General features: G+C 40.4%; 2 protein-coding genes across 2 annotated transcripts in view; one reads left to right on the top strand and one right to left on the bottom strand.

The window, feature by feature from the left end:
- Positions 1-20,936, top strand: part of maml2 (mastermind like transcriptional coactivator 2) — a 48,160-nt gene extending 27,224 nt beyond the window's left edge. The window contains exons 2-5 of the mRNA XM_074679981.1: positions 10,491-11,708; positions 19,020-19,184; positions 19,274-19,382; positions 19,464-20,936. Of these exons, the coding sequence (XP_074536082.1) occupies positions 10,491-11,708; positions 19,020-19,184; positions 19,274-19,382; positions 19,464-20,296 (2,325 nt within the window). The 3' untranslated portion in view covers positions 20,297-20,936. The remainder of the gene's footprint in view (positions 1-10,490; positions 11,709-19,019; positions 19,185-19,273; positions 19,383-19,463) is intronic.
- A 1,714-nt stretch (positions 20,937-22,650) lies between these two features.
- Positions 22,651-25,802, bottom strand: part of yap1 (Yes1 associated transcriptional regulator) — a 28,338-nt gene continuing 25,186 nt past the window's right edge. Inside the window, exon 8 of the mRNA XM_074680273.1 lies at positions 22,651-25,419. Within this exon, the coding sequence (XP_074536374.1) occupies positions 25,184-25,419 (236 nt within the window). The 3' untranslated portion in view covers positions 22,651-25,183. The remainder of the gene's footprint in view (positions 25,420-25,802) is intronic.

A 25,802-nucleotide genomic window follows, 5' to 3' on the forward strand; every position in this document is an offset into this window, starting at 1 on the left:
ATGAGGGCCAGAACTTATGCACTTGGGGGATCCACCCAGGTGCACAAACGCCTCCCACAGGGCCTGCAAGGACACACATTACACAGACAAGGGAGAACAAATAACTGCAGCAGCCCTAGTGGCAGGAGGCCGTCACAGGCATATATCTAGAAGGGAGACTTTTTCAAGATCACTTTCAAACTCCTTACAGCCGCTTTAAGCAAGTTAACTCTTATTCTGTATTTCTCATGGGTTTAATTTTCAGTGGCTGTCAAATTCATCCAACTTTTCATCAGATCAACCCTTGAAAAACTAATGATTTAAGGCTTCAGTTTTATGCGAGCCAGGAAAACATTTGAGAAGTGATATAATTTTTTTTTTCCACAGAAGATGGTATCTAGCTAATATCTAAGATTCATCAGTACCACATGATGTTTTGTTTGTGTCCTTCTGGGAAATGTCAGCCTCCTGATAAATTTAAGAGGTCGCATATTTTCTGCACCATGATCCCCAAATGTTCCCCGAGCACACACTTTTTTCCCTGGTTGGAGCCTGTGAGAGCTCTGCAGTGTTTTCTGTGTCCATCTCTGCCAGCGCTGGTCTACACAGGCCTTATTTGGAATGTCAGAACTGATAGTAGTGGGAGTCAAACAAAGCTTCCCACTCATTTATTTTTTCTTCTTAGTTTCGAGCTGCAGCAGTCGCTTTTCAAACCGAACCAGCAGAGGATTGTTTCAGAGCACAGTGCAGATTAGTGTGACTGCTCGCCTGTCCTAATGTGTGTGTGTGTAATTTAAGTGAAAGCTGAGAGAGATGACAAAACTCAACAAGTGCACGCTTTTCAGCTACTAGGTTTTTCCAAGCTTTCTCTTTTGAAGCGGTTTAAAACCCTAAATGTGTTTCGACTGTCTAAAAGCGTGAGGCTTATCAAGACCTAGCTGAGTGAAGCAGCATTAGCGCAGCATTAACCACTCAGCCCAGGTTTCCCACGGGATATAAAATGGATCCTTGTTACTCTGGGAAATCGCCATAGAGATGCTGCTAAAGAGCACTTTGCTGCAATCACATCAGATATTGACGAACATTGTTTCCTGATTTGCTGTCAGCGTGCTGGAAAGGGAGCACGAAATTTATAATCCAAGCAGCTGAAAGATTAGCCAACAGCTCTTAAGCAGTAAATATGTTACAGATCATCAACAGTTACTGGATCTCATGAATAAGTCTCACTGTGAGCTAAGCTAGCCAAGCTAAATGATAGTTTTTGTTCCACACAGACAGAACTGGACCGGTTTGAGACTGTGTTGCTCAACTCAGTAGTGGCACTGTTGGCTCTCTCCGTGCTGCAGCTGCATGCTGAAGAGCAGCCAGATGTTTGAGATGGTGAAATGAGCCTAGTGAGCAGGAAACTGCTCTGCATGCCATAGGAATCGTCTTTGAAAACAGGAAGAGAACTTGTTCCCTGCTTATGGGCCTTTTCCTGTGGCATGACCGGAGGCAGGCCTTGTGTTTGACGGTTGCTGGGAGAAAGGTACTTGTGTTTGTATGGCGATGGCCTTTTAAGGGTACAAACATTCTAGGAAAGCTTTAGACCTGTTTAACAAGGGATTTGTTTCCACAGAAGCTAGAAACATCAAATAGTCCACTACCTCATGTAGCCTCGTTTTCACATTAGTTTCACCTTGGCGTCTTACACTCTTTTTCTGTTTCACTAAAAGCTGCTGCTTCACCTTCTCTTATTTCATAAAAATTCAATCCTAACGTTCGCTTTCAACTTTATAATTCCTCCTTTCATATTTTACTCTCATAGTGACCTCTCATGTCTGCATGGATTGATTATCCTAAAGCATTTCCTGTGAAGAATCTGTTAATATTCTGATTTATGTTAACCTACCACACCCTCCAGCCGTTCCCAAGCCTGAGATTGCATCCTCATCATGTTAAATACATCATGTTGTGACACTTTTTGTTGGATGGCATGCAGAGCTTTAGATGTGGAAAGCGAGGGCTCAAAGAGGGTGTTTCCAGCCCATAGGGTGTTGAACCAGTGAGGATGAAAGCCTGTGTTACCTCTAAATTAAACCCTGTGGGCTTTAACAGCAGCTTATTCTATATGGAGCTGGCAGGCTGGGCTGTATGGTTATCCGTGACTGGCTCTGGGCTTGTTTTTTCATGTAGAAGTTTTCGTGTCCAATAAATGATGATGAATCCATTAACTATTTTTCAGTTTGTAAGTAAAACAGAGCACATCCTGTAGTTTCTCCTGTGTAAATCACACACTGAAGGGATCCTTTTACTCTGGAAGCTATGCGTGCTGCATAGGATTTCTCCTGAGTCCAGGGAGCTCTCAGTTCTCCTCAGTAAATGTCTCTGTGGCTAAGAATGACATGTAGATGAGAGGCGACAGCAGTGTCAGGAGCTCTGTGAGCCACATGGCCATGGGTGATGTGATGTGACGGCTTGTCACTGCGATGTTGGTGACCTATGGTATGTCTGCGGTGGCGTGGCCTGGCTGGTGCTGCTGTGATGCCTTGACAGAATCTGCCCTCCCCTTTTTGCACAAACAGTCACACATCCCATATTTGTTCCCAGGATCACTTCACTATCATCCTGTCATCCTGGAAATCTGGGGACCCCAGCTCTTGATTTGTGTTGTCGTATTCGAAAAAAGCATCCAAACAGGGCGAGGTCAAGAGTTTTGTGTGCGTTGATAATTTATTTCTGTCTAATCAGTCTGAGTTATGAGCTAAAGGGCAGCTCTGATTACAGCGTCCATTCATGACCAGTAACAGCAAAGATTTCAGCATTTCTTGTGACGTGTTTCAGGCCCCATAGATTCTCCTCCCGGGTTGATGCATATTTTTATTTTAAGGCCTCCTTTTTGCCTCAGGGGTGTCACATTAAACTCATATGCTTGAATCTGAACAAAGGGCAGGCCAATGCAAAGAGTGATTGGAATGCTGCCTTTTAATCTCAGCTCTTTGGGTGATAGTGAGCTGCTTTTTAACAGGAAGTCTCTTTAGCAGGATTTTAGCTGCCTTTTATTAAAATACCAAGTTTCTCCATGGCATGTTGGAGCTGCAGCTACATTAACTGTTAAAAAAAAAAATCTGCCTTCAGTAAACATAATGGATGATTTCCCTTCAAAGGGGCTCTTATCATCTCTTTCCATTTCCCAGAGGCTGCTACAAAGCTGCTTCTCTTTTCTTCCTGCTGCCGCTGCTGCTGCTGCTCATCCTTCTCTCCTGCCTGCTCTCTGGAGGGCAGCCTCAATCTAATACAACTGTGTCAGGAAGTGTGGGGATGCAAAGTGCTGATGAGCCAAAAGTAGCCCACCTCTGCAGTGTGCTGCTTCGTCCCAACACACGCCAGCCTGATTAGGAAAGCACACCATGAACCTCTGCTTGCATCTCTGTGCAGCCTTGTGGCAAATACCCCGTAGAAACAGATGAAATGTCTTTTTGATTTGGTGTATTCCAAAGGCCGCGTTTTGAAGAGAGGTACTCGGCTTTTCAGTTTGCTTCACATGGAAAGAGATCAAGACAACCAGTGTTATCATTTCTGTTAACCAATAATAATTTCCGGGAGGTCATTTTTTTTCCCATTTAGATGCTTCTCTGAAGAATCTGGTTAATACTTTTTTTGTTGGTCTAAAACAATTCCCCTCTCTTGATTAGGGATTCACAATATTAGATTTTGTGCCAATATCAGATGTGCGGATATTTTACAACTCAGTCAGCCGTTTACAGATATCGTTTTTTTTCCAAACACCAAATTGCAGAGATCATCAACTTTCTCCTGTATTGGTTGTAGTATAAAGTATTGTGATGCTATTTTTTTTTTTTACCACATTTGTCATGTTTTATGCATTCCTTGTGCAAAGTAAGAAAAAAATGCTTAAAGCTTCATATTTGTTTATAACAATTACTTTCAAACAAAATAACAATAACCACAACCAGGACAAATTTGACCAATTTCACAAGTAAAATAGAAAGTAGACATAACCTCTGTTCACTGGGAACATGTGAGAAGTGCAACTGTACAGCAGTTAAACCCAAATTAAATAAAATGGTTCACTCTTTGACAGTAAATGTGCCAAAATTAGTCAGGTACATGTACCTTATAGGCTGTTGCTTAAACTTAATTAAACCTAAAACAGAATCATTTTTAAGCCAATATGGTCTGAAACCGATAAGGTACCGGTATTATCGTGCCTCTCTACCATAGGCTGAAAAAAAAATGGACGTCATCTTGCTTGGCTTAAAGTAAGGTTGCCACAAAAACTGCTCCCCCTGGTGACTGGCTGCAGTATAGGTCAAAAAATCTGACTCTCCAGTCATTCCAGATGAGCTGTGGTTAAACTTTAAAAATTAATACACCTTGTAAATGTTTCTCATGTCTGATTGTTGGGATGATTTGATATAATTTGGCTGCCTTGTATTCAGGTCCTTTTTTTACTGAAAAGTTTTGATTTCATTGGTTATAAGCGTTTAAAAGGGAGGCTTTTCATCATGTTGTCACGATGATTGACAGCTGCTGTTCTTGAGTATTTTTTTTCGGAGATTGTAAATTACGTCAGGAGGGGGAGCCAAGAAGACATTAGACACTTGAAAGAGAAAAAAATATATACATTATTTTTATACTGTCTTTACTGCGCAGACTCTGGCTGTACAACTGCTGCCAATGGCTGTGCCTGTGACGGGGGTATTTTGGCTTCAAAACCGTACAATGGTAAATGGCAGAGCCACGCTGTCCACTCTATACAGTCTATGGTCCCTACTCTTAATCCTCCAGCTGTATTAGTTTTCCATAATAGTTCACTTAGAGGTGACTTGATGCTGCCCTTAAAGCTGTATCGTTTATTTATTCTTACATTGTGCTGTAAACTCTGCAGATGCATGGCTTAAAGCTATGGAAAAAAACTTGTTGACCACCATAGAAATGTAAAACTGCATCTTTATCTTCCACTATCAACCTTTAGCCAGGAGCTGTTTTCTTTTCCATTTATCAAACTGATGTGCAGAGATTACTGTTTCTGATAATGTGCTGTTATAAAGCAAGTTTTGACTCAAAAAGACAAAACAGAGCCAAAGCTCCTAATTTGTCTGAAATGATACACTCTTGTGTTTGATTTTATAACCCTCTCAATCCCTTTTTTCTCACTTTTCTTCTAATAATAAAAGTTTTTAAGATAATTTTAATGTTTTTTCTGTCTTTTTGGTGTAATGGCTTTGACATCTGGCTAAACCTTTCACTTAAACTGAACACTCCGCACCCTCTCAGCATCCTGCGGGCAGATATCTGAGTCTTGCATGTCAGCTGATCACTGGCGCTGGTCTTAGGTCTCTTGTTTCTTGTCTGGCACCAAACTTGCTGAAATTCTCTTCTGCAACAGCGTGCAACCTGCAGAACCGCATAAATATTATGTCTCCCTAGGAACACAAAAGTCATATTTATTCCTTTATTTAAGGACAGCTTTTTTTCTCCATGTCAAATCCTGAGCGGCAGATTCTTACCCTCAAAGGAGCGGATTGCAACATGTTTCAGGACTCTGGTGAATAGATTAAAGCCTGGTGAGCTCAGTCTTCGAACACAGAAAACCTTCGAACTCGCTCAAACCTACACTCTTTAAGTATGCACGGCTCTAAGGGCTGTGCCACTGGACTGACAGATGGTACCAGGAGGCCTGGTGTTGTGTCCATGTGATGGCTCACCCGGAGCACCATCCACACTGCTCAGCATCACCACACTGCTCAGCTTGACACACAAGCTACCAGCCCTCTAGCTCCCAGGAATAGATAGCCTCTGTTGACAGGTCCAAGGTCAGGTTCTCCTCAACCAACGTCAAAGTGCATCAATAGGCAGCATCAGAAATCCTATGATTGAAACAATCTCTGCAGTGTGTACCATGGTTTTGTCTCCAGTTTGTTGAAACTTTGAAGTTTGGATGAGAGATGAAACATTTGTGTCTCTTTCAAGCCTCGTTTTGTGATAATCAAATGTTTAAATAAAGTTTTTCTCTCTGATCTGGATGAATTACACTTTGCTGCAACAGGAAACTAATACCAGCTCCAACACTCTAAGATGATCGGTATATAATGCATACGTTTTAGCTGCTCATGCTGCAGGAGTCACTTTCAAAGTGATTCAGAGCTTCTAAGCTCATTAAATGTTAATCAAAAAATCTATTTTCAGATCACTTGGAGATCTGTCATGAGGATTTGAGGCCAGCTCGGAGGCCACTGCCTCTGAGTGCTAAAGACTGAGTGAATAGGGTAGTCCTTTTCTGTTAAAAATTGATTAAAAACAAAAAAGTTATAAGTTTAAAGACATGTTTTTTTCTCTAATTTTGTTAGATATTTAGAAAAAAATGTTTTTTTCCTAGTCTTTGGATGCACAGAGTGTGAGTTTATGAGTATTGGGTCAGAGAGTCTGAACTGTGCACCACTAGAGTCCATCTTTGAATGGCGCCAATGCAGAAATGAGGCAACCCCGTCCCTCAATGGCTTTTTGCAACACATCCACTGTCCTCTCCATTATTCATGATGTGTTTTCTCAGACAGTGCCTTGAACCATGAGGAGCACTTCTGTCCGTCTGTCTGTCTGTCCGCTGCAGAAAGAGCCCCGTGGTGTAAGACACAGTGTGCATGAGCTGCACACACTAGAAGGCCTGTTTTCATCTGCATTTGGAGAAAAACAGATGTTCATGGGTCTGTGGAGAGCCAGGCTCTTTAATAGTTTGTTTCCCAGTAAAGATGGTGAAAGGGGGGCTGCTGACTGAGAAGTACTTAAGTCTAACTTATAGAGTTTGAACCACATGTGTTTCTGTCGTATCTTGGCATCAACTGAGCACACCGCCAGTAGATCATCTGATATGGCCTTCTTTCTTTTTTTTTTCCTTGAAAACTTTATGCGATGTTTTTCTTTGTTTTTACAAAGAGTTAGCTTCTTTTATCCTTTTTTTTAACATGTTTGGTCCATCGAGAAGAAATATTGATAGTTTTACATCCCTGGTTAAATATCAAGGAATGTAAAACTATCAATACTTCTCTTAACTATGTCTACCCTGTGTTTCTATCAATAATATCTATTGATTGCTTAAAACTTTGTGTGTGGTAATGATTACTGTTCTACAAGAGAATTAGTAATTAGTAAATAATTGATCATTTTTGAACTTCTCAGTGGTAATACTGGGAGTAATACCCAAAGCTCTGGATATAAGGGCAGATAAATACCTCCTGGATATATTATTCACTGCCACCTTAAAGTCTGTAACCATCATATTGAAACCAGAACCTCCATCATAAGATACATGGTTTCAAAAAGTTTGAGACAATTATCAAATGGGACATTCAGAAAGCCACCTTCACCGAAAGACGGGAACCCATGCTACCCTTACTGCTGCAATAACAATGTTTTTTATTGTTGAAAATCAAACTTCTGACGAGGATTTGTACCTATAATCTTTTATTTTAAAGTGGACATTATCTATTTATTTGCTTTTACTGTTATCTAGGGTTGTTACCAATTTTTTTAACCAATACCATTGTAAGAACTCTCTCATGAGTATACAGCAAAACTGAGTACCGATACCACTAGTACTTTTGATACATAAAATTTCAATAAAAAAAAATCTGAATGATAAAATCTCTTTAAGTTTATGGTTCGTTTTCGATAAATTAACAAAAGTGCAAAAAAACAACAACTAACAACTGTCAGAGCTTTATTATTATTGTTGTAAATAAAATAAACTTAAGTATGAAATAAAACAGTTTAACTCTACATAGTTCACTCATATTGTCTGAACAGGACCTGGCCCACATTTTCCATTGTGCCAAACTGCAGCGATGCAGCGCCAACTACTGACAAGGATGACTTACTCATCGTAAGACTTTTTTGCTTTGAGTATCAGCTGTTGGTATTGGCAGCCTTTACAAGTACCGATACTATAGACTGTATAAAACATGGACCAAGCATCCACGTCAACCGTCAGTTCCTGAAACCGTGAAATGAAGCCACGTTCGCTTTGTCACCGGCTGTTGTTTTTTCTTCAAGCAGCTAGAGGGCGCCCCTGCGGAAAACCAAACGATCCTAATAACTTCTAAACCACAGAGATGGAAAAAATTCACTCACCGTACAGTGTGTGCTGGTAGTGAAATCAGCATTTTAGACTCAAGCCGTTTTAGGAACCAGGCTGTAAATATGCTTTTAATGCTGTAAAAGTCTGTTTTTATGGCTGGGTGTGTATGTGACTTCCGGTCTTTCTGTAGCCAGTCTCAAGCGGATTCTCAATGAACAGCAACTTTTAGCACTTCAACTTCATTTTTACCAACCAGATGTTGCTCCTTAACCGATACCTTGAAATAAGGCTGGTATTGGCTTGATACCAATACCTGGTATCGATACTTGCCCATTCCTACTGTTATCATTTTCTTTAATTTCCATCCTGTATTTTCCATGAAGATTTATAAAAGCACACATACAGCTAGGTAAAATAAAAAAACTTATTGAACTGTATTGAAATGTAAAAATTGTATTGTACTGATTAAAAAAGAAAATCCAATAAATCTAAGCTTAAAAAACAAAAACAGACAAAAAAATTAAATTAATAAAATGAAGATTTCTTTCAAAGTGACTTTAAGTGATTTCTACTCAATCTTTAATAGCAAAAAACACTCATTTGATATTATACTTTTTTATAAAATAACTGTCGTTATGGTTTATAAACTATATGAAGTCATGTGGTTTGTGAATTCCCCATCAACAAGAGAGTGGGGCAGGGTTTGCCTTCAGCTTGTTGTTGACAACAAGTCAAAGGCAGCAAGTTGTCCACATGTGCTTGGCTTTGACATTAGTCACACGCATCTTAGTTCTCTTTTTGTCTGCGGCTGTAAATGCTTCGTCTTTTCCTTCCCTCACGTCAGTTGTTGTCATGGAGCTTAAGGAAGTTTCAAGTGTTTGTGAGTTGATTATCCTACAGGACTTAAATAACCAAAGGGCTTACTTGGTTGCTTGAAAATCAGTAACTCTACTTGCGACTGCAGCAATCACACTTTTTAAAACACTCTCAACAGTTTCTGCATTTAAAGTAAGAAGAAATGCAAATGTTTGCATCTCCTTACAGAACTGAGTCTAATGTCCCTCTGTGATTTAGAGACAACTCCATCATCTACATGATCCATCTGCATCCATTCAATACGTTGAAGCACACTCGCACTCATTAGCTTTGATAAAGGAGACTTTATGAGTCACAGAGATATTTGTGCGGTGATTAAATTGTGAGGATATAACTCTGAGCTGTTGTTCAGAGCATTAGCAGAAGTAACACAGACACGAACAGAGTAGAAATGTAGTGAACTGCAGGATTCACTCCAAACCCTCCGGCTATGAATCATCTTAATCTAATGTGTGCCAGCAGGTGGAAATGACTCAAATTTGTTCCCACAGTGAAATATGCCGCACACTGATACTCCTCTTCTGTGGCTGGATTGGTGTGCAATCAGCAACATTTTGTTTCCATACAGGCCCCACATTAAAAGATGGTCAGATAATAAGTCATTTTTATGAATTCACAGCAGCCGGCCTGAGATCGACTCTGGATAGATGATTTCTCTCTCGGTGAAATGCTGTTTATGACACTCAGGCTCCTGTGAGAGCAAAGACGCCGTTATTTTGTTTGCATAAGAATATCTGTCCCTGAAAATTTAAATGGTGTGTTTCTTTCCAGCGATAACAGGCGCAGTTTTTCTGGTTTTTAATGCCTCGGTTTTATGGAGTGTTGCCGAGTGGTTCGACTTGTGAGTCATATGCTTATTACCTTAAATAAAGGCATGGGAAGAGGACAAAAGGAAGTTGGATATCTGCAGCAGCATGTTAAGCAGAATCGCAGCCACAAAGGAGAAAGTCTGCTATCTAACGAAGCACAAAGAAAAAGAAATATAATGTATGCAAATGAGGGAAACAAAGACCCTATTCTTCTCTCTGCGGCTTGTCAGCTGTATCAGATTCTCAGCTATCTCCCAAACTCATCCACTGTACTCAGACTTTAATATAAGAGCTTTCTTTACTGCTGCACTGGATTTTTCAGGATGTGTTTTAGATAATATGAGTGAAACTCTGAATGGTTAATCTGAATGCATGATCTGAAGAAATGGTGCTAAACAATTTCTGTCAAATGAAGCAGCTCTAGTGTCAGAAAATAAAAGAAATCCCACTGAATTAAACTCCCTCTTTTAATTGAAGTAGTTCCTCTGAAATGTTAAAAGCTGGTTATGTGTACAGCATCTACATGCCTCAGAGCAAATTGTGAAATTGGATCAATTTACATGGTTGTATGAGCTGAATTCAGAGTTTAATGCACTCAGATCTATCACTTTTACTAAAACCAAGGGAAATATTTTATGTCCTGATATGAAAATCCTTTATTCTTTGTACCTTATTTTAATCCATTCTCTTCTGAAAAGCAGTGAATGAGAAATAATCAACATTAAGTTTTGTTTCTTTTTGTTTTGCAGCTTCAAGGATCTCTGCGCAGGAAGATTGAGGGACACACACCCGGACACGCACCAAAGCAGAATGGCGTCTCCTGTGGTTTCTCTGGATCAGACTTCAAGCGAGTCCGTGTGGATCCTGCTGGTCTGGGACATGCGCCCTGCCACCATAACATGTCCCAGTCCCACTCTCTTCAAGGCTCATCAACCATGGGTATGCAGAGGAAGAATTACATGATTCCACACGGAGTGGGGTCCGACATCTTCAACATGACGCTGAAAGAGATGAAAAAAGAGCCCATTGAAGTCCCGTCTTGTGGGCAGTCAAACGCAGAAATGATCTTTGACTTTAAAGAAGAAGGTGGTGGTCAGATTGACCCTGAGCTTCAGGACCTGTTCGATGAACTGACAAAGACAGTGCCCACGCTAAATGATCTGGAGTTTGAGAAGATCCTGAAGCAGGACGACACATTTGGTTTGGACTTGGGGCGCCCAAGCTCAGCAGGAGCGGCTGCCAGTCTGTGTTCTCCAATTGAAAGGTCGATAAAGATGGAGCACTCCCCAGATTTTGGACAAGTTCATGGAGGCTCCCCGCAGCTTCGACCAGCCTCAGCAGGACCTTCGTTCACTCTGACCAGCACTTCATCCACTACCACGTCACAGAAAGCTAACGCCCAGGCGGGACACCCGAGAGTTCTGCCCTGCTGGCCGGAAATATCCCACGCAGAGCAACTGAAGCAGATGGCAGCGAACCAGCAGCAGCCGAGCTCTCTGCTCCATCACCATCACCAGACCCCACCTGCAGGATTGACCAGCTGGGCTCCTGCTATGACCACACACTCCTCCACCAGCACCTTCCCCCAGGATAAGATCTCCAGTCTGGCCCCACTCAGCCAGCAGAGGATGGGCGCCCAGAGTAAAGGCATGAACTGCCTCTTTAAGTCTAACGGCCACAATGGCTCCCATCATCTGGACATGAAGGTCCTCAGCACCAAACCCACGTTGCACTTCAGTCCTAAAGCGCCACATTCTACCAACCAGCCGATCCCTGTCATGACAGGCCCGGTCAACAAGACCCCGGCCCAGCAGCAGCAGACCCAACAGTCGCCATCGACCGGTCATAATCCCCAACACTCAGCTCTCCACTTCCAGAACCAACAGATCGCAACACCAGGAGGGCTTTGTCTGCAGCCCAAGCCTAGTCCCGCTGGGATCCCTTTCAAACTGGCACAGCAGCGACAGGTAAGAGCTCTGTATGAAATTCACTCACAGGATTTGCTTTTATGTGAAAACTTTGTCAAATGTGAGAGCCTGAGTGAGGAGTTATTAGCTGGTTATGAAACAGACTGAAATTAAAAGTGATGATTTTTCGTGACCTACTAAAGCAAACAAGGCCATCCAGAGCAGTTTTTAATGCTAGGAACAGCGCAAGGGGGGTCGGTGTCAGATGAGATGATTGACAGCGTGCAAAACAAACATCCTTTTTTTAGTTTTTCCACAGCAAATACTCACAGTGGGTAGTACATTTCACTGTTAAAAGAAAACAAAGTGGATTTTTTTTGTTAGAAAACACATGACATATGAACAGGACAAGATCAGCAGATAGACAGGAGGTCTTACTTTCTCCACAGGGGTGACAAATTGTGCATAAATAGGAAGTTTGTCTTGAGGGCTTTCAGTGGAGGAGTTTAAAAACTATATAAATATTGAAATAGTTACACCAGTTTGATTAAATTGATATAAATACAGCAGCAGGTGATAATGAACTGTGTGATTAGCGTTGTGAGGTTCATAGATGACATCGTGTCATATGTGACAGCAAAGCTAGCGCAACAAAGTCAGGATTTATGTTTTCAATCTACGCCTTCCCACAAGTGCCATGACTCTGAATGTCTTGTGTATTTTATTTCACTCCACAAAACAAATAACAGCATCCTCTGCTGAAGGTACAGGTTACATTAAACATAGCAGTCACTCCCGCGCTCTCTAGTCCTCCTCATCAATCTGTTTCCTCTGCTTGCTCGCAGCAGCCAACCTGCTGTCTGAAACAGCGACAGTGCTCTGCTGTTTGTTTTAGGACTTTATTGTCATTGTTCTCGCTGCCGTCTGTGCCTTTGCTGTTGTGACTCCTTTGAATATGTATTTCCCCTGAAAGTGTTTTGACGATGACACAGATTGCCAGAGCATGGTAGATTAACATGCAGGACTTCTAATTTCTCTGCTTGTCATGGTGGCTCCCTGTCAGGGCACAGATATGCACAGCGGGATTTGCTAATTGGAGGTTGTTAGCTACAAGGGACAAGTGGTGGAAAATGACAGTAATCTGCTTAGCCCGGTGCCGGAGGTTGAATCACTGATTTGTTATGATTGGGGAGATTTAGACCGTCCCTTCTTTCATTTTTGCGCTAACAGTTTCTGTAGCTGTCTTTGTGTGGAATGATAATGCGAGCCACACAAGAGAGCTCTCATAGCGTCTACGGATCAAGGGAAGTGCTTGAGTGACTCTGAGAGAGTGGGAGGAGGGAGAGAGTTATTGAAGTAAACAAGGTAGGATGGCAAACACATCATCACGCATGGGTAGAACAGAACCAGTTTGGCCACTAGAGAGTAATTTACACTCCAGTATGGCTGTGCATGTTGAAGGGTTGTGTTGTTTGTTGTTTTTCCTTAAAACCTCCTTTAAGTCTCTCTACAGCTGATCATTGTTCAACATGATAGACGTTTTATCGTGCTCACTAACCATAATTGCCATATTCATCACACACAATCCAAAGTCTGGAGCATTTTTCTATATTTCTATGATCTAAATCGGCAAGTTAGGCTCGATTTTTTTTATATTTGTTTCATAATAGTAAATCAAATAGTTCATGTGACTAGTGTCCAATCTGTTAAATTTGTTTTGAAGATTGTTAATTTTATTAATATTTGTCATTCGATACACTACGTGTCAAACTCAAGGCCCTTGGGCCAAATGTGGCCTGTGAGAGCATAAAAGGTAGGGGTGGGAGAAAAAATCAAAAATGGATATAAAGGGATTTTTTGTTAGACAATATCAAAATCGTAATTCTTTGTAAAAAACAAAACAAAAACACTTCTGTTTTTTTTTTGACACTTCAGTTTTGTTTTGTTTTTCAAATTCAACTTCTTCATTTCAGGCTTTGTTTATGAACTGGATTGAAAAAAAGGTACCACTTTTCTCCAGCAGAGGGTGAAATGTTTCTCTCTGACTCCATGATGTTTATTTTATGGGAAAATATGGCTCCTGATGTAGTCTGTAGACATTATCATCACTATTTAATTTTTTTCCCATGGTCTGGTGTTAAAAAAGCAAACTTAAAGTTGCTAAAATTGTAAATATCGAAAAATCGCAATTGAAATCAAATTGGCACCCCAAAAATTGTAATAGAATCAAATTGGGAGAATAGCATTGCATCCCAGCCTGAGTAAAACATCTGGTTGTCTTAAAATACATAAGTCAAAAGGGTGCATTGGCCTTAAACTACATTTCCCATAATACCTACCGATTATGCTACCCATGAATTGACAGAATCCCACCATTATATTACAGTGTTTTCACATCAGTGCCATTTTCCCAACTTGTAGGATTGAGAGATAAAACAATAATCCCAAAATGTCCAGGAAGAGAAAAGTTGATGCAGATGGAATCGCTGTTTCGGGAAAGATGGGAAATGTGAATATATGCTTGTGCTTCAAGGTGGAAAAAATGGTTTGTCTTTTGTGTTATGAGGCGTGGCGGTTGTCAGAGAACACAACCTACGTCGGCATTTTTAAACCAAAAACAGGGCTAAGTATGCCAAAGTGAACCTTTAAGATGAATTTATAATGCAAACTGCAAACGCAAGAGGTTGTGCTCAAGAAAGCCAAAACCAAAAACAATGCTGCAGTGAAAGCTAGCTTTATTGTGGCTGAAGAAATTGCCCGTGCTGGGTGCATTTTTGAAGCAGTAGTTGCATTTATTCTTTGTTACATTTAGCTACATTTAGCTACATTTAGCTACATTTTATACAGTCTTAACAGTTACATCTGGCCCTTTGAGGGCAATCATTATGCTGATGTGGTCCTCTGTCAAAACAAGTTCGACACCCCTGCATTACACAGTACAGGTGCTGTGAGGAAAAGCTTGAGGTTTTCCAGGATGAAGACTCTGTTTCCCATGAGCACTAGCACCCACTGTTGTGAAAATGACTCCAGCCTAGGCGTGTTTGTTTTGAAGCAAATTAATGAAGAACAAATCTTCCTTTTGACACGATTTTTCCCTAGCTCAAGACAAGAATGCAAAGCAAGGGGGTATTGTATTTATTAGTAGTTATGTAGCACTTTAAAAAAAATGTGACAACAAGCAAACTTTGTAAACTCACTTTGAAATGTAGTTTAGTACCAGACTTTTTTAGCACTACTCACAGCCTGGTGCTGTAAGACATGTCTGTAACATTAGTGTTTCTTGGTTATGTCTAGGGTCACAAAATTTTGGGAATTTTCATGGAAGCTTTCCATGGGAATTTAAGAAATTTTCTGAAACTAATGAGAGTAGAAACAATAGTAAACATCAACAACAAAACACAAGGAAGGTGCAAGATAGTGGAGTGACAGCAATGCATTATTTACATTATTTTTTATAAAGTACAATAAAGGTTTATGAGCTAGTAATGAACCATGGCACATATGGGCAGTGTTTGGTTTTCTCAAAATAAGATATAAAATAAAAAGAAACACAAATAGGGAGTTTGTAAATAAATGACATAAAGTTATGTATTTAAGATAAGAAGGTAAATGGCTAGCTCCCCTTCAAGGAACGACAAAAATTATCCCCAATCTTCAGTATTTGTCCTTCATCATCAACAAAGTTTCGCAAGGGATTTGATAGACTAGCAAACCGGAATTGTAAACTTGGTTGTCAGATCCCTAGGATCTGGCTATTTTGTGCTTTGCTTGTAAAAAGTAGTAAGTAAACTGTTGGTTTTCTGTCTGTGTGTTGCTTGTTTTTCAGTTGTTCCAAAAATATTCAAAGGATGCGTAGCTTTGGGACGTATTGCAAGTTTTGTTTATTGTTTTTGCTGATGCCTGCTTTTGATGCAGAACTAAGCTCCTGAACAGCTGAGGCACATCTGAAAACCATTAAATTACAAAAGAAAAGGAACTTGGAAAAGTTTAGCACTTTGAGATTCAGAAATTAGGAACATTTCAGAGACTTCTCCTCCAAGAGTTTTGGATTCCCTGGTAAAACTAGCTTACGTAGATCAGGCCATACATGTATCTTATAACTACCACATCTGCTGTCTTGTGTCTAATCTCTCTGTTTTTGTGCCTGGGAATGGTAAATAAGTTTGAAATTCTCATCCCCGTTCGATACCGTGATGACAAATGCTTAAAGAGGGGGAGAGAGGCATGAGGGAGGAAGTTAGGAAATAGAGACGAGCTGGAAATCCTGTGGTGAAGAGGTCAGAAATGTATTTGATAAGCTGATAAAGAAAGCAGACTTATCCTGAGCTGGCAGATAATCGAAGAAGAAGCTCACGACCTCTGCTCTTTAAAACTCTGAGGATGTGCCTGTTCTCAACTTAATGAGGGCTAATGGTTTGGAGAGACGACTTTTTCCAAGGACACAATGTTTTTCTGTGCGTGTTACAAACACACTTTGGATCACTGAGAAGAGGAAAATGATTTGCATTAGTATTCTATATTCATCAGAACCAGGAGTAGCATTTGGACGTCATTTGTAAGGCTGATAATGTCATCCGTCTGGTGAATCCGGCACAGAGAGGGTTAAAGTCTAGCTAATGAGGACGGTACAGCTCACAGAGAGGGAGAAAAAAACCAGCAGAGTGTCTTCCCACAGCGAATTGAATTAGTAATGCCAGAGAAATAAAGGTCCTGAAAGAGTGCCCTGATCCCCTGTGTAACACTAGCAACGAGCAGAGGACTTCCTCCCACTGAGAAGAGCTGAAGACCTTTTAAAAAACAAACCAAAGATGTGAGCGTCTTTGTTTGAAGCTGTGCACTGTTTCATTATCAGAGCTGAGTCAAATGTGCCAAAATTAAAAATCCGTATTTCTGTAACCGAACAGCTCCCAGGTCACGGAAAATAAATAAAAGTTACCTAAAGAAGGAAGCATGCAGCCCAGGACACTAATGCATTATGAAACCTGAGTTACTGTGGCGGTGGTGGGCAATGCTAGTTCAAGGTCAAAATTTAGTGTTGCTAGTCACATCAGTAGAGTGGTTGTGGTGTGTTTTAAGCTGAAGAAGGAGAGGAGTGTATTTTTTATGATCAATAACGAGCAAAAACAGACAATCACTGTAAATTCTAAGTTATTACAGGTCTGTGTTCCCTCTTCATTTTCCTCTTAATTGCAGAAAATTATGACATTTTCCTTTTGTTGTTAGTTATAATAGTTTAAGCACCCACTGATTGTGCACTGTTAAGTTTCCTCTATTTGTGTATGCAGCTTTCTATCTCTTTGTGTGCATGTTTGTGTTTTTAATCAGATCCAAAAATGTACATCCAGTTGAACATTTGCAACATTTGGCAGACGTTCTCTTCAATAGTGACTTCTACGTCTGCTCAGCATGAGAAAACACTGTTAGATCAAGCAGGAAAGTAGGAATAGACATTTGGCAGCAGTTTCATCATCCCAGCGAGCAGCTTCAGCTTTTACAGATTTCCTTTTGAATGCTACACAAGAGAGTGAGGTTCGCTTTCTGCAGAGGCTCTTTTACAGAAAATGTGCAAACCTGTTTTACCACTACGACTTGAGACGGCTGTTTGTTTGCAGTTAATAATGAAGCCTCAGCATTTTGTTGTTGATGATCCTGTGGCACCAAGCCCCTCAGTGCGGATGAGAGCGGGGCCGGGGAGGAGGAGGAGGAGGGGGGTCGTTGTGCCTACCAGGTCACTCCGGCAGCGCTGTGAAGGGAGTGCTTGTTTCCTGGGAAAGAGAGCTGCAGCCAAGTCCAGATGCCGAGGCGCTCCCCAGGGGCAGCGTCATGAGTCCAGACTGGAGGAAGTGCAGTGTGAGAGCCGGCAAGGCTGGGCCTGGATCACTGTCAGCTGCCTGCTCTGCCGCAGGATGGGAGACTAAATCACTCGGCTCCTTCTCTGAGGCCTTAGCCACATGTGGTATTCATTAACAACAAGCTTGTGAAGAATGAGAGGAGGGAAGAAACATGGAAAACAGCTTCATGACACATCAGGATGACAGAGAGGATTACTCAGTTGTGCTTTCTAAAACACTCCTCATCGGATTTTCTCCCAACAAAGATAGAATAAGTGTTCTCCGGTGTGTCTCTGCAGGAAGAGGGCTGGGGTGATCGCGCTTTCTTACCGTCTCGATAAGTGCATTCAGGAAATCAAAGCCAGGGACTCTGCTTTCTAGAGTAACAGAAGAAACCTCTGTTTTGATGTTTCAGTCCCTGTGTAACCTCATTGCCATGCTTGGTTTGCTGTGTGGGTTGAAGTGAGGCAGAGAAGGCGAATATTAGCTCATGAAATGACTCCTGATGAGTTTCAGCGTCCCTCATTCTCTGATCCTGTCTCGTTAGTTCTCCAAATCTCAGCCCCATTCATTAAAATCCGCACACATACTTCCCTCTTTTCTCCTTCCTCTCTGGGACCACAGTCACCACCCTGTTGAGATTCATCTTCTGCACAGAATCCGTCCTCTAAGTCTCTAAGTAATAGCTTCTGCTAAATGCACTGTTGGGTTTCTAATCCATTTCACCCTGGGAAACATTTTGAGTCAACAGAAAGACTGACATTGTATACACAGCGTGTGTTGACTTTGATTTGGTGCACATTAACCTCTTTCATGACAAATGCTCACACTTAGTTTAAGCTGCCGCATAGTGAGCGTCCTTATGTCCACAAGACAGACAGGTTTTCCTCAGAGCCCTGGGATGGTCTAAAAATAAAAAAAAGATGCATCAAGGACGTGAAACTTCCTCAACACCCAGGGTGGTTAAAGCTTATCTTCAAAAGCATACATTCAGAACAAGACTTCAAACAAAAGCTAGTTTGAATATCTGTTTCATTTCAGTGCCGCCGACTACATTTTAATCAGTGTGATAGTGTCACGAGCCAAATGGGTTTCTAGTGGATGGAAGGCCTACTTGCCAAACACAACACAGTGATCAGTAAAGGAGAGCTTATTAAATGGAGGTAGTCATGGTGCTGGCGCTTAACTCCCCATTGGCACACATTTCCTGCTGTCTCAGGGATTCTTTCCACTCTCTTTAGACACAATTATCAAGAGAGAAGCGAGCCTTGAGAGGGACTCGCACTCCCCCTCCCAAAAAAAAAAAAAAAGCTTCCCTATGAGTCTCCCGTTTTCATCTGCAGAGGGAGTAGCCTTGACCACATTCTGGAGGTTGAACAGCAGCTTTGAAATGCAGCTTTGAATCCTTGTAGAGTTTTGCCCTCTAGTGGACAAAGTGTTGTATTGCAGCACTTTGGGTTTGTGTATTTGTGACAGGATGAAATAACAGAGAAGCACCCCTGACACGAATCTCAATCCATCATGTTTTCCTTTTTTACAGCCTGTTCCTTCTGGTCCAAGGCTGCCCACCAACGGAAGCTTAGGGGTCATGTCTTCTCAATCACAACCACGGCCCCCGGCGCCCAACAACCAGCAGAAAGGTCCAGTAAAAACTCCAGCAATGCAGAGGCAGCTCAACCAGCAACAGCTCACCATCAACAACTCGGTGAGCTACTTCTAGATTTCTCTTTCGTCAGATAATAAGCAGCTAAAATGTAGTAATATTGTGATAGAATTAACTTTTTTTCATTTTAGGACAAAGATAGTGCACATGATCAGTTCAGCCGTCACCTCACAAGACCTCCACCAGACTACAAGCAGTCAAGAGGTATAGTGGGAGTTCAGCAGGGGAACATGTTCACAGGTATGTAAACCTCTCATGAGTCAGAAATGCTCAAATGTTGATAAATGATGATCATTAAAAGTATTTTTCACTCCTCCATAGGTCAGAACTCCTCCACGTGCTCCAGCAGTGGTCCTGAAAGTGAGCTTCAGTCCATGTCATGTCACCTCCAGAGTGGGTCTAATTCTAAGATGAATCCTTCGCCATCAGATCGCAGATTTGGCCTTAGCTCTGACTGCCACACAAGCTCTTGCATTGGTCAGTTCCAGCAGCATAACACTCAGACTCAGATTGGACTGAATCAGAATAAAACTAGGTTTCTGGGGCCACACGCGCGTGGGAATTCTTTTGGGATGAATAGTGTAGCAGGTGCTCAACACCCGAGAATGGCAACCGACCTGCACCCTTCTGGGGCACCAGGACAGGGTCTGGGAAGCTTGATGAAAAATGTAAACATGGGCTGGAGCTCAGCCAAGCAAGGGACAACTGGACTCATTAGGCGGCTCCCTAACCCACTTCAGTCTCAGGGTGCACAGCTCGACATCCAGAACCATCCGTACCAACAGAGACACATCGGACCTCCCAACCAGGTAGCTCCAGACATGGGGATGCTCCCTCTTAACCCTTCACTAAGAGACACAGGCCCAAGATCCACTCAGCCACTCATGGGATCACCATCAGCTGTGGGAAACCAGGCCTCTCCTGAGCAGAGGGTACCAGCAGGAACCTTTGTGGAGCCCAGTCCCGGCTCCAGCAGCTTCCAGAACAACCGAGCCAACCGTCTGACCTTTGACTTCCTCCCGGAGGGGGACAACACAGTTCCAGGGATCAACACTGACTCTGACTTTATTGACTCTCTGCTCAAGTCAGGCTCTGGGAATGACGATTGGATGAAAGATATAAATTTGGATGAGATTTTGGGAAGTCATTCATGAATTTTGCCCAGGGATAGCTAAAAAAAGAAAAAAAAAGAAAAAGTCAACTTAAATAACAGAGGTTATGGATGTGAAGACGTAGGGGTAACATTTTTTAAATATTGTATAAAAAAAGGAATTTTATAAACTCATATAATTTGTTATCTTAGTATACTGTATTGTTTTGTATTGTATTTACTGTGAAAGAATTTGTGTTTTGTCTCCAGTACTCGGTATATTTTATTTCTGGTATTTTGGCCAAGAAACTGCTTTTTCTTTGCGTCACTGTTCATGTTTGTCATTCTCACGTGTAGTGCTGTCATAAAGGATGAAATACCCAATTCACACTGTGAAAAGAAAACATTTCTGAGCTCTTTCAAGCCAACCATGGCATCCTAAGTTAAGTTTCTGCACCCACTATTTAGCATGAGTCTGTATTTACCTTCAGGAGTTTTGCTAGCCTTCACATGGAGAACTTGCCACGATGTTTTCTGACTCATTGTTCAAGCTTTTTCATCTGTGGTAGTTTTTGATGCGATTTAAATGACGTAACCTTTAGTTTTTTCATGTGGTATTTAATAATTATTGGGATAGTAATGAGACATTATAATACATGTAATTAATGAAATTGATTTGAAAAAAATAAATATATCAAAAGTTTTGTTTTGTTGTTTTTCTTTAATACACTTGAGGGTTTACTATTTTAGTAAAAACAGAACAGTCTTATGTAGACGTCCGTGAACCTTGGTGAATTTCCATGATATAGATAAAGAGATTGATTCTGTTTTTTTTAATTTAGCATTGATACATTATTAAAACCTAATATGATGACATCCCAAAATAATTTACTGCATCAAAGTGGAGAACAGACATAATGTACTTAATGTTTCTTTGCATGTAAAAGTGTTTTATCTCTTTAAAATGTCTTAAAATACCTCTTCTGTCATGAGGTGTACAGTTGTTCCTGTGTTTCAATTCCCATGCTTCCACTACAGACGGTTGTCTCGCATTGGGCCTGATTACAGTAATGTTCATCACAGATTTTCTGTGTTTATCTCCAGGTTCATTCTTCCATCAGTCACTCAATGTAAGGATTGTTTCAATTTTGGAAATACACTCCAATTTGTTTTATTATTATTTTTTTTACTTTTTTAACGTTTTAAATAAAATCAAATTCAAAGTTTTAGTTTTAAAAATAAAGCTTTTGTCATATGTTTTTGAAAAACTAGGCAATAACCATTGTTTTTTTTATTTTTTGAAAAAGATAATTCCAAACCTTTAGGTTTTTTTCTTATCATAAAATAAGAAGGGGCTGAAGCTTTAATTGAAAAGATAAATTAACCCTTTTTTTTTTCTCCCTCAGAGAGGCTTAAGTCCATTTTTTTTAGGCTAAAGCCTCGGATTTTTTTTTTTAGATTAGGGCTAAATTTTAAAAAAAGAACTGGTTTAAAATAAACTTATAATAAAAAAAGAGTATTAGTTTTGTTTACTTCAAAGATCTAAGGCTAAAGCCAAATATACTTTCATTAAAGAAAAAAAACTTTGATATTCTTTTTTTTTATTAGGCTATAGCCTGAGTTTTGTTTTGTTTAAAAAAAATTGATAAAAGGCTATAGACTTAGTTTAATATCCTCAAAAAATATTAGGGGTTTTAATATTTCTATTTTTCATTATTTTCTTTTTCTTGTTTTTTTTTCAACAAAGCTTTTGGCTTTTTTTTATTTAAAAAAGGAGAAGAAAAAAAAAATCAAATGAGGCTGCTACAGAAGAAGACAAGGGCCACCAGAAAAAAAAAATAAGGTCCAATATTTTTTCTTATTTTAATTATATGTCACATTATTACATAGGGCAGCGTTTTCATTTGTTTGCTCTCAAGTTTCAAGTTTTGGCTTCAAAACTTAAAAAAATATTTGTGGATTCTAATCCCTCTAGTGGTCATAACAAGGCACTGCAGCACATGAGTTCTTCCTGTGAAAACTTTCAAAATAAAGTCTGTGAGGCCATTACAAGAAAAGGCAATACTGAGACTCAAAAAGTTCAAGATTTTTTCCTTTTTTTGTAGCTTTTAGAATATATCAAATCAAGTTTTCAGTGTTTCTACTTGTATCAAAAACTTAATCTTATCTACTTGAATACTTTGTTGTCCTTTTGAACAGATAATGCGCATTTAGAAAATTCTAATTACAAAATCCTGTGTGTTCCTCTTGGTTTTAAACTGTTAAAAATTTTCAGATAATCAAAAATGATCTTAATTCAGAGGTAAGATAAATATCAGAATATCTTATGTTTTACACTTTGAATTCATTTGAAACAAAAATCCAACACATTAAAACACGATGCATGTTTACCACAAAGAATATACTTTATTTCAGGCCAATTTCAAAGTATGATATGAAGCAAGATATAATGTAACAGAATTTATTGCTCTAAAACACATGCACATATCTATCAAAAATGAACAGATCATTGCTGAATATAAATTCATTTCATGTGCATTTAGAAAACTCTAAATACAAAATCTTTTAACTTGTGTGATTAGTTCTACTGCTACAATGACAGTCAACAGCTAATATGCTCTGACAATTACACACTAAGTAAGAATAAAATCAGGTCTGTGTGACAAAATGCATCATTGCATCATAAGGATAGCTCTGTAGCTGTGCGATACAAGCACTTTAGTGTACCACTCATTTTAGTTGCATTGTTCTCACCAACACTGTTTATCCACCTTAAATCCATCATTAACACATGATTCAATGATCAATAAAATCAACACTAAAAGAGGTTTCTCACACAGATACAAAATTGTTCATATTCTCTGATCTAAAAAAAATTGTTCCATCAAGTTCATGTCGCCAATCAATTATTGGCCGGCAACAGAATCAGTGTGACAATCTGAAAGTGTGATCACTCAACGGTTACTGCAGTAATGCAAAGATGTAGTCATGCTGTAAACATCAGAACAATGTGATAATGAGAGAATTGTCACTGTGGCTGTCGCAGTTTCTTACTCAGAGAGAATGTAAACATGTGAGCGTTTATCGGAGAATCACTTGTTTCTCTGTTCTGAAACCTCATCCTTAAATCTCAGGGTTAGTCACTCAAAACAACCATCTTATAAAAAAAAGAATCTCTCAGCTAGACCTATTCAGACATGTCCATTAACGCTTAAAACCTACGTCATTTTCTCATTAGCTTATACGTTTTGTTCATACACAGGCTGATTTACAAATCATGTTTGTTTCTGGACTCTGTGGAAATGGGAGCAAAATTAGAAATATTACAAAAAAAACATCTTTGGAATCCGCCATAACAATTCCTGACTGAGAAAATTACTGATTGTTTCATGATCGTTTCACAAAAATCGACACATTTCGTCTTTCTACGCGACTCACTGCTGTCCATCAAACCCTGGCACTGCCCGCTCCTCTCAACGTGACTCTCAAACCTGCTTTAACTTGTCCTAGCTGAAGTCTAAAGACCCTTAATTTCGACACCCGGCATGGCACCGGGTTCATCTCCCTCCTCAGGGAGACTCAAACATCCTAACTATGTGTTTTGTATTCCGTCACAGGGTTTCACTGATCACAGAGCTATAGTTTCTGTTTAGCCAAGAGATCTGCATTTTTGGTTAATGTTTCAGATGATAGTAAGAGCTGCATGTGATCAACAAATACACAATAACACTTATATGAATAAAGTAAGTCAGACATAAGAGAATCAGGTTACAAAAGCCAAAACTGAATCAATCTGTGTCTTGGCGGACTTCATCTGGATGAAGTGAAAACATGCTGTGATAACAGTCGACCATGTTAAAAATGTATAAATTCATCTATGAAAGGAGTTAAAAACAAGCAAAATGCCATTTGATCTAAGCTATCATACATAAGTAGTAACCTAAAAATAAAGAATACTAAGAGAAAAAACAAGGAGTGAATCGTGGATTAGGTTTGGATAAGACTGAGATACAAAGAAGCTAGGGTTACAAAAACAAAAAACAAACAGAAATCCCTAAATCCCCTTATAATGTGTTTATAAAACAAAAATACACTTTGATTATTGAACATTAGGAAGAGGAAAGTGTGGCTGATTAAATGACACAGCCTGATGCTTATCGCTGCGTTACAGAAACTACGTCATTGTTCGATTTGCTCGCGTCTCAAAAAATACAACTGAAGGCACTTGATCTATCAAAGGTTTAACTTAGACTTGCTGGCACAGCCAAGCAGCAATGTAGTCGGTCCCCAGGCTCCAACCCTCAACCCCCCCAAACCCTCAGCAGAGCCAACATGTCCAAACTGGGCCTCACATTACCTTTACTCCAAATCAGTATTGTTCTTTATGCTTCTAATACATCATTTTTGGTTTTTCAGGCTCGTTAAGAACAAACAAAATAAAGAGAATAAAAACTCACAAGGCCAAATATAAAGCTAGTTCAAGCTAGTAGTAAAAGTCCCAATTCAGTTAAGAACTGCTGCTTCAAGCCATAACTCAAGAGGAAGAGGCACCAGAGACTTCAGGCAACAGCTGATGACGACAGTCCTTGCAGAAGAGCACATGCATCAGCCAAGCTCAGCCATGAGGGGAGATCAGGGAGAGATCAGGGTAAACATGCCCTAGATTCACTGACAGACACGTGAAAGATTCAGGGACCCTTGCGTAATTGTCTGTTCATGGGCCAGCCTTGAAGACACAGACAAAATAAAGAGATAACACAGCAGTGAGAAGAAGAAGAGAAAATACTGCCTCAGAAGAGGTTGGCCTTACACGCCGGGACAGAGACAGAAAGTCCAGAGACGCTCGCTGAAATGTCTTGTAAAAGCATCTATGAATCCTTCACAGATCAGAGCAGGCAGCAGTTCAGAGTGTAAGGCGGAGGAGTGAGGAGCGCCCTGCTCGTCGGGTCTTCTATAACCATGTGAGGAAGCTCTCCTTGTCGATCTTGGTAGCTGCCAGCACAGACTCCATGTCGTTGAGGATGTCGGAGCTCAGGGCCTCCTGCAGGCTGGGCATCAGCTCTTCGCCCTCCACTGCCATGCTCTCACTCTCCAGGGTGCCCAGGTCCACGTCTGTTCCCGGGATGGCGTCCAGGTAGTCGGGGAAGCGACTGGGCTGTGTCGCCATGGAGGGTGGGAGAGGATCTCCTGATAAAAAGGAAGAGAACGATGAAAATTTGTGGATATATTTGAAGATCTGACCAGTCAGAAAGTTATAAAAGGAACCCACAGGTGGGAAAAATAAGTATTATTCCCAGATGTTCATTACAGATTTGTATCTGGTTCCACTACAATATATTAAAATGTGACTCTTGTGCTATAAAAAAGGCTAATCTTTGCATCTTTTCTGCATACTGTTTGTGGTGCAATTGGCAGCTGAGGCTCCAAAAAACTGAAATGAAATCTTTTTAACTGGATATTTTCTTGTTTTTTTCACATTCAACCAGCCCAGAAATTGAATTCCTGCTTCAGGTATCCTACATTCACTTTTTTGCTAGGCGCCTGTTGCTGCAGCTCTCTCTTTCTTTCTG

This window comes from Halichoeres trimaculatus, unplaced genomic scaffold (genome assembly GCF_033239565.1).
Source record: "Halichoeres trimaculatus isolate MK-OKI-2021-1 unplaced genomic scaffold, fHalTri1.1 fHalTri1_scaffold_9, whole genome shotgun sequence".
Lineage (NCBI taxonomy): Eukaryota > Metazoa > Chordata > Actinopteri > Labriformes > Labridae > Halichoeres > Halichoeres trimaculatus.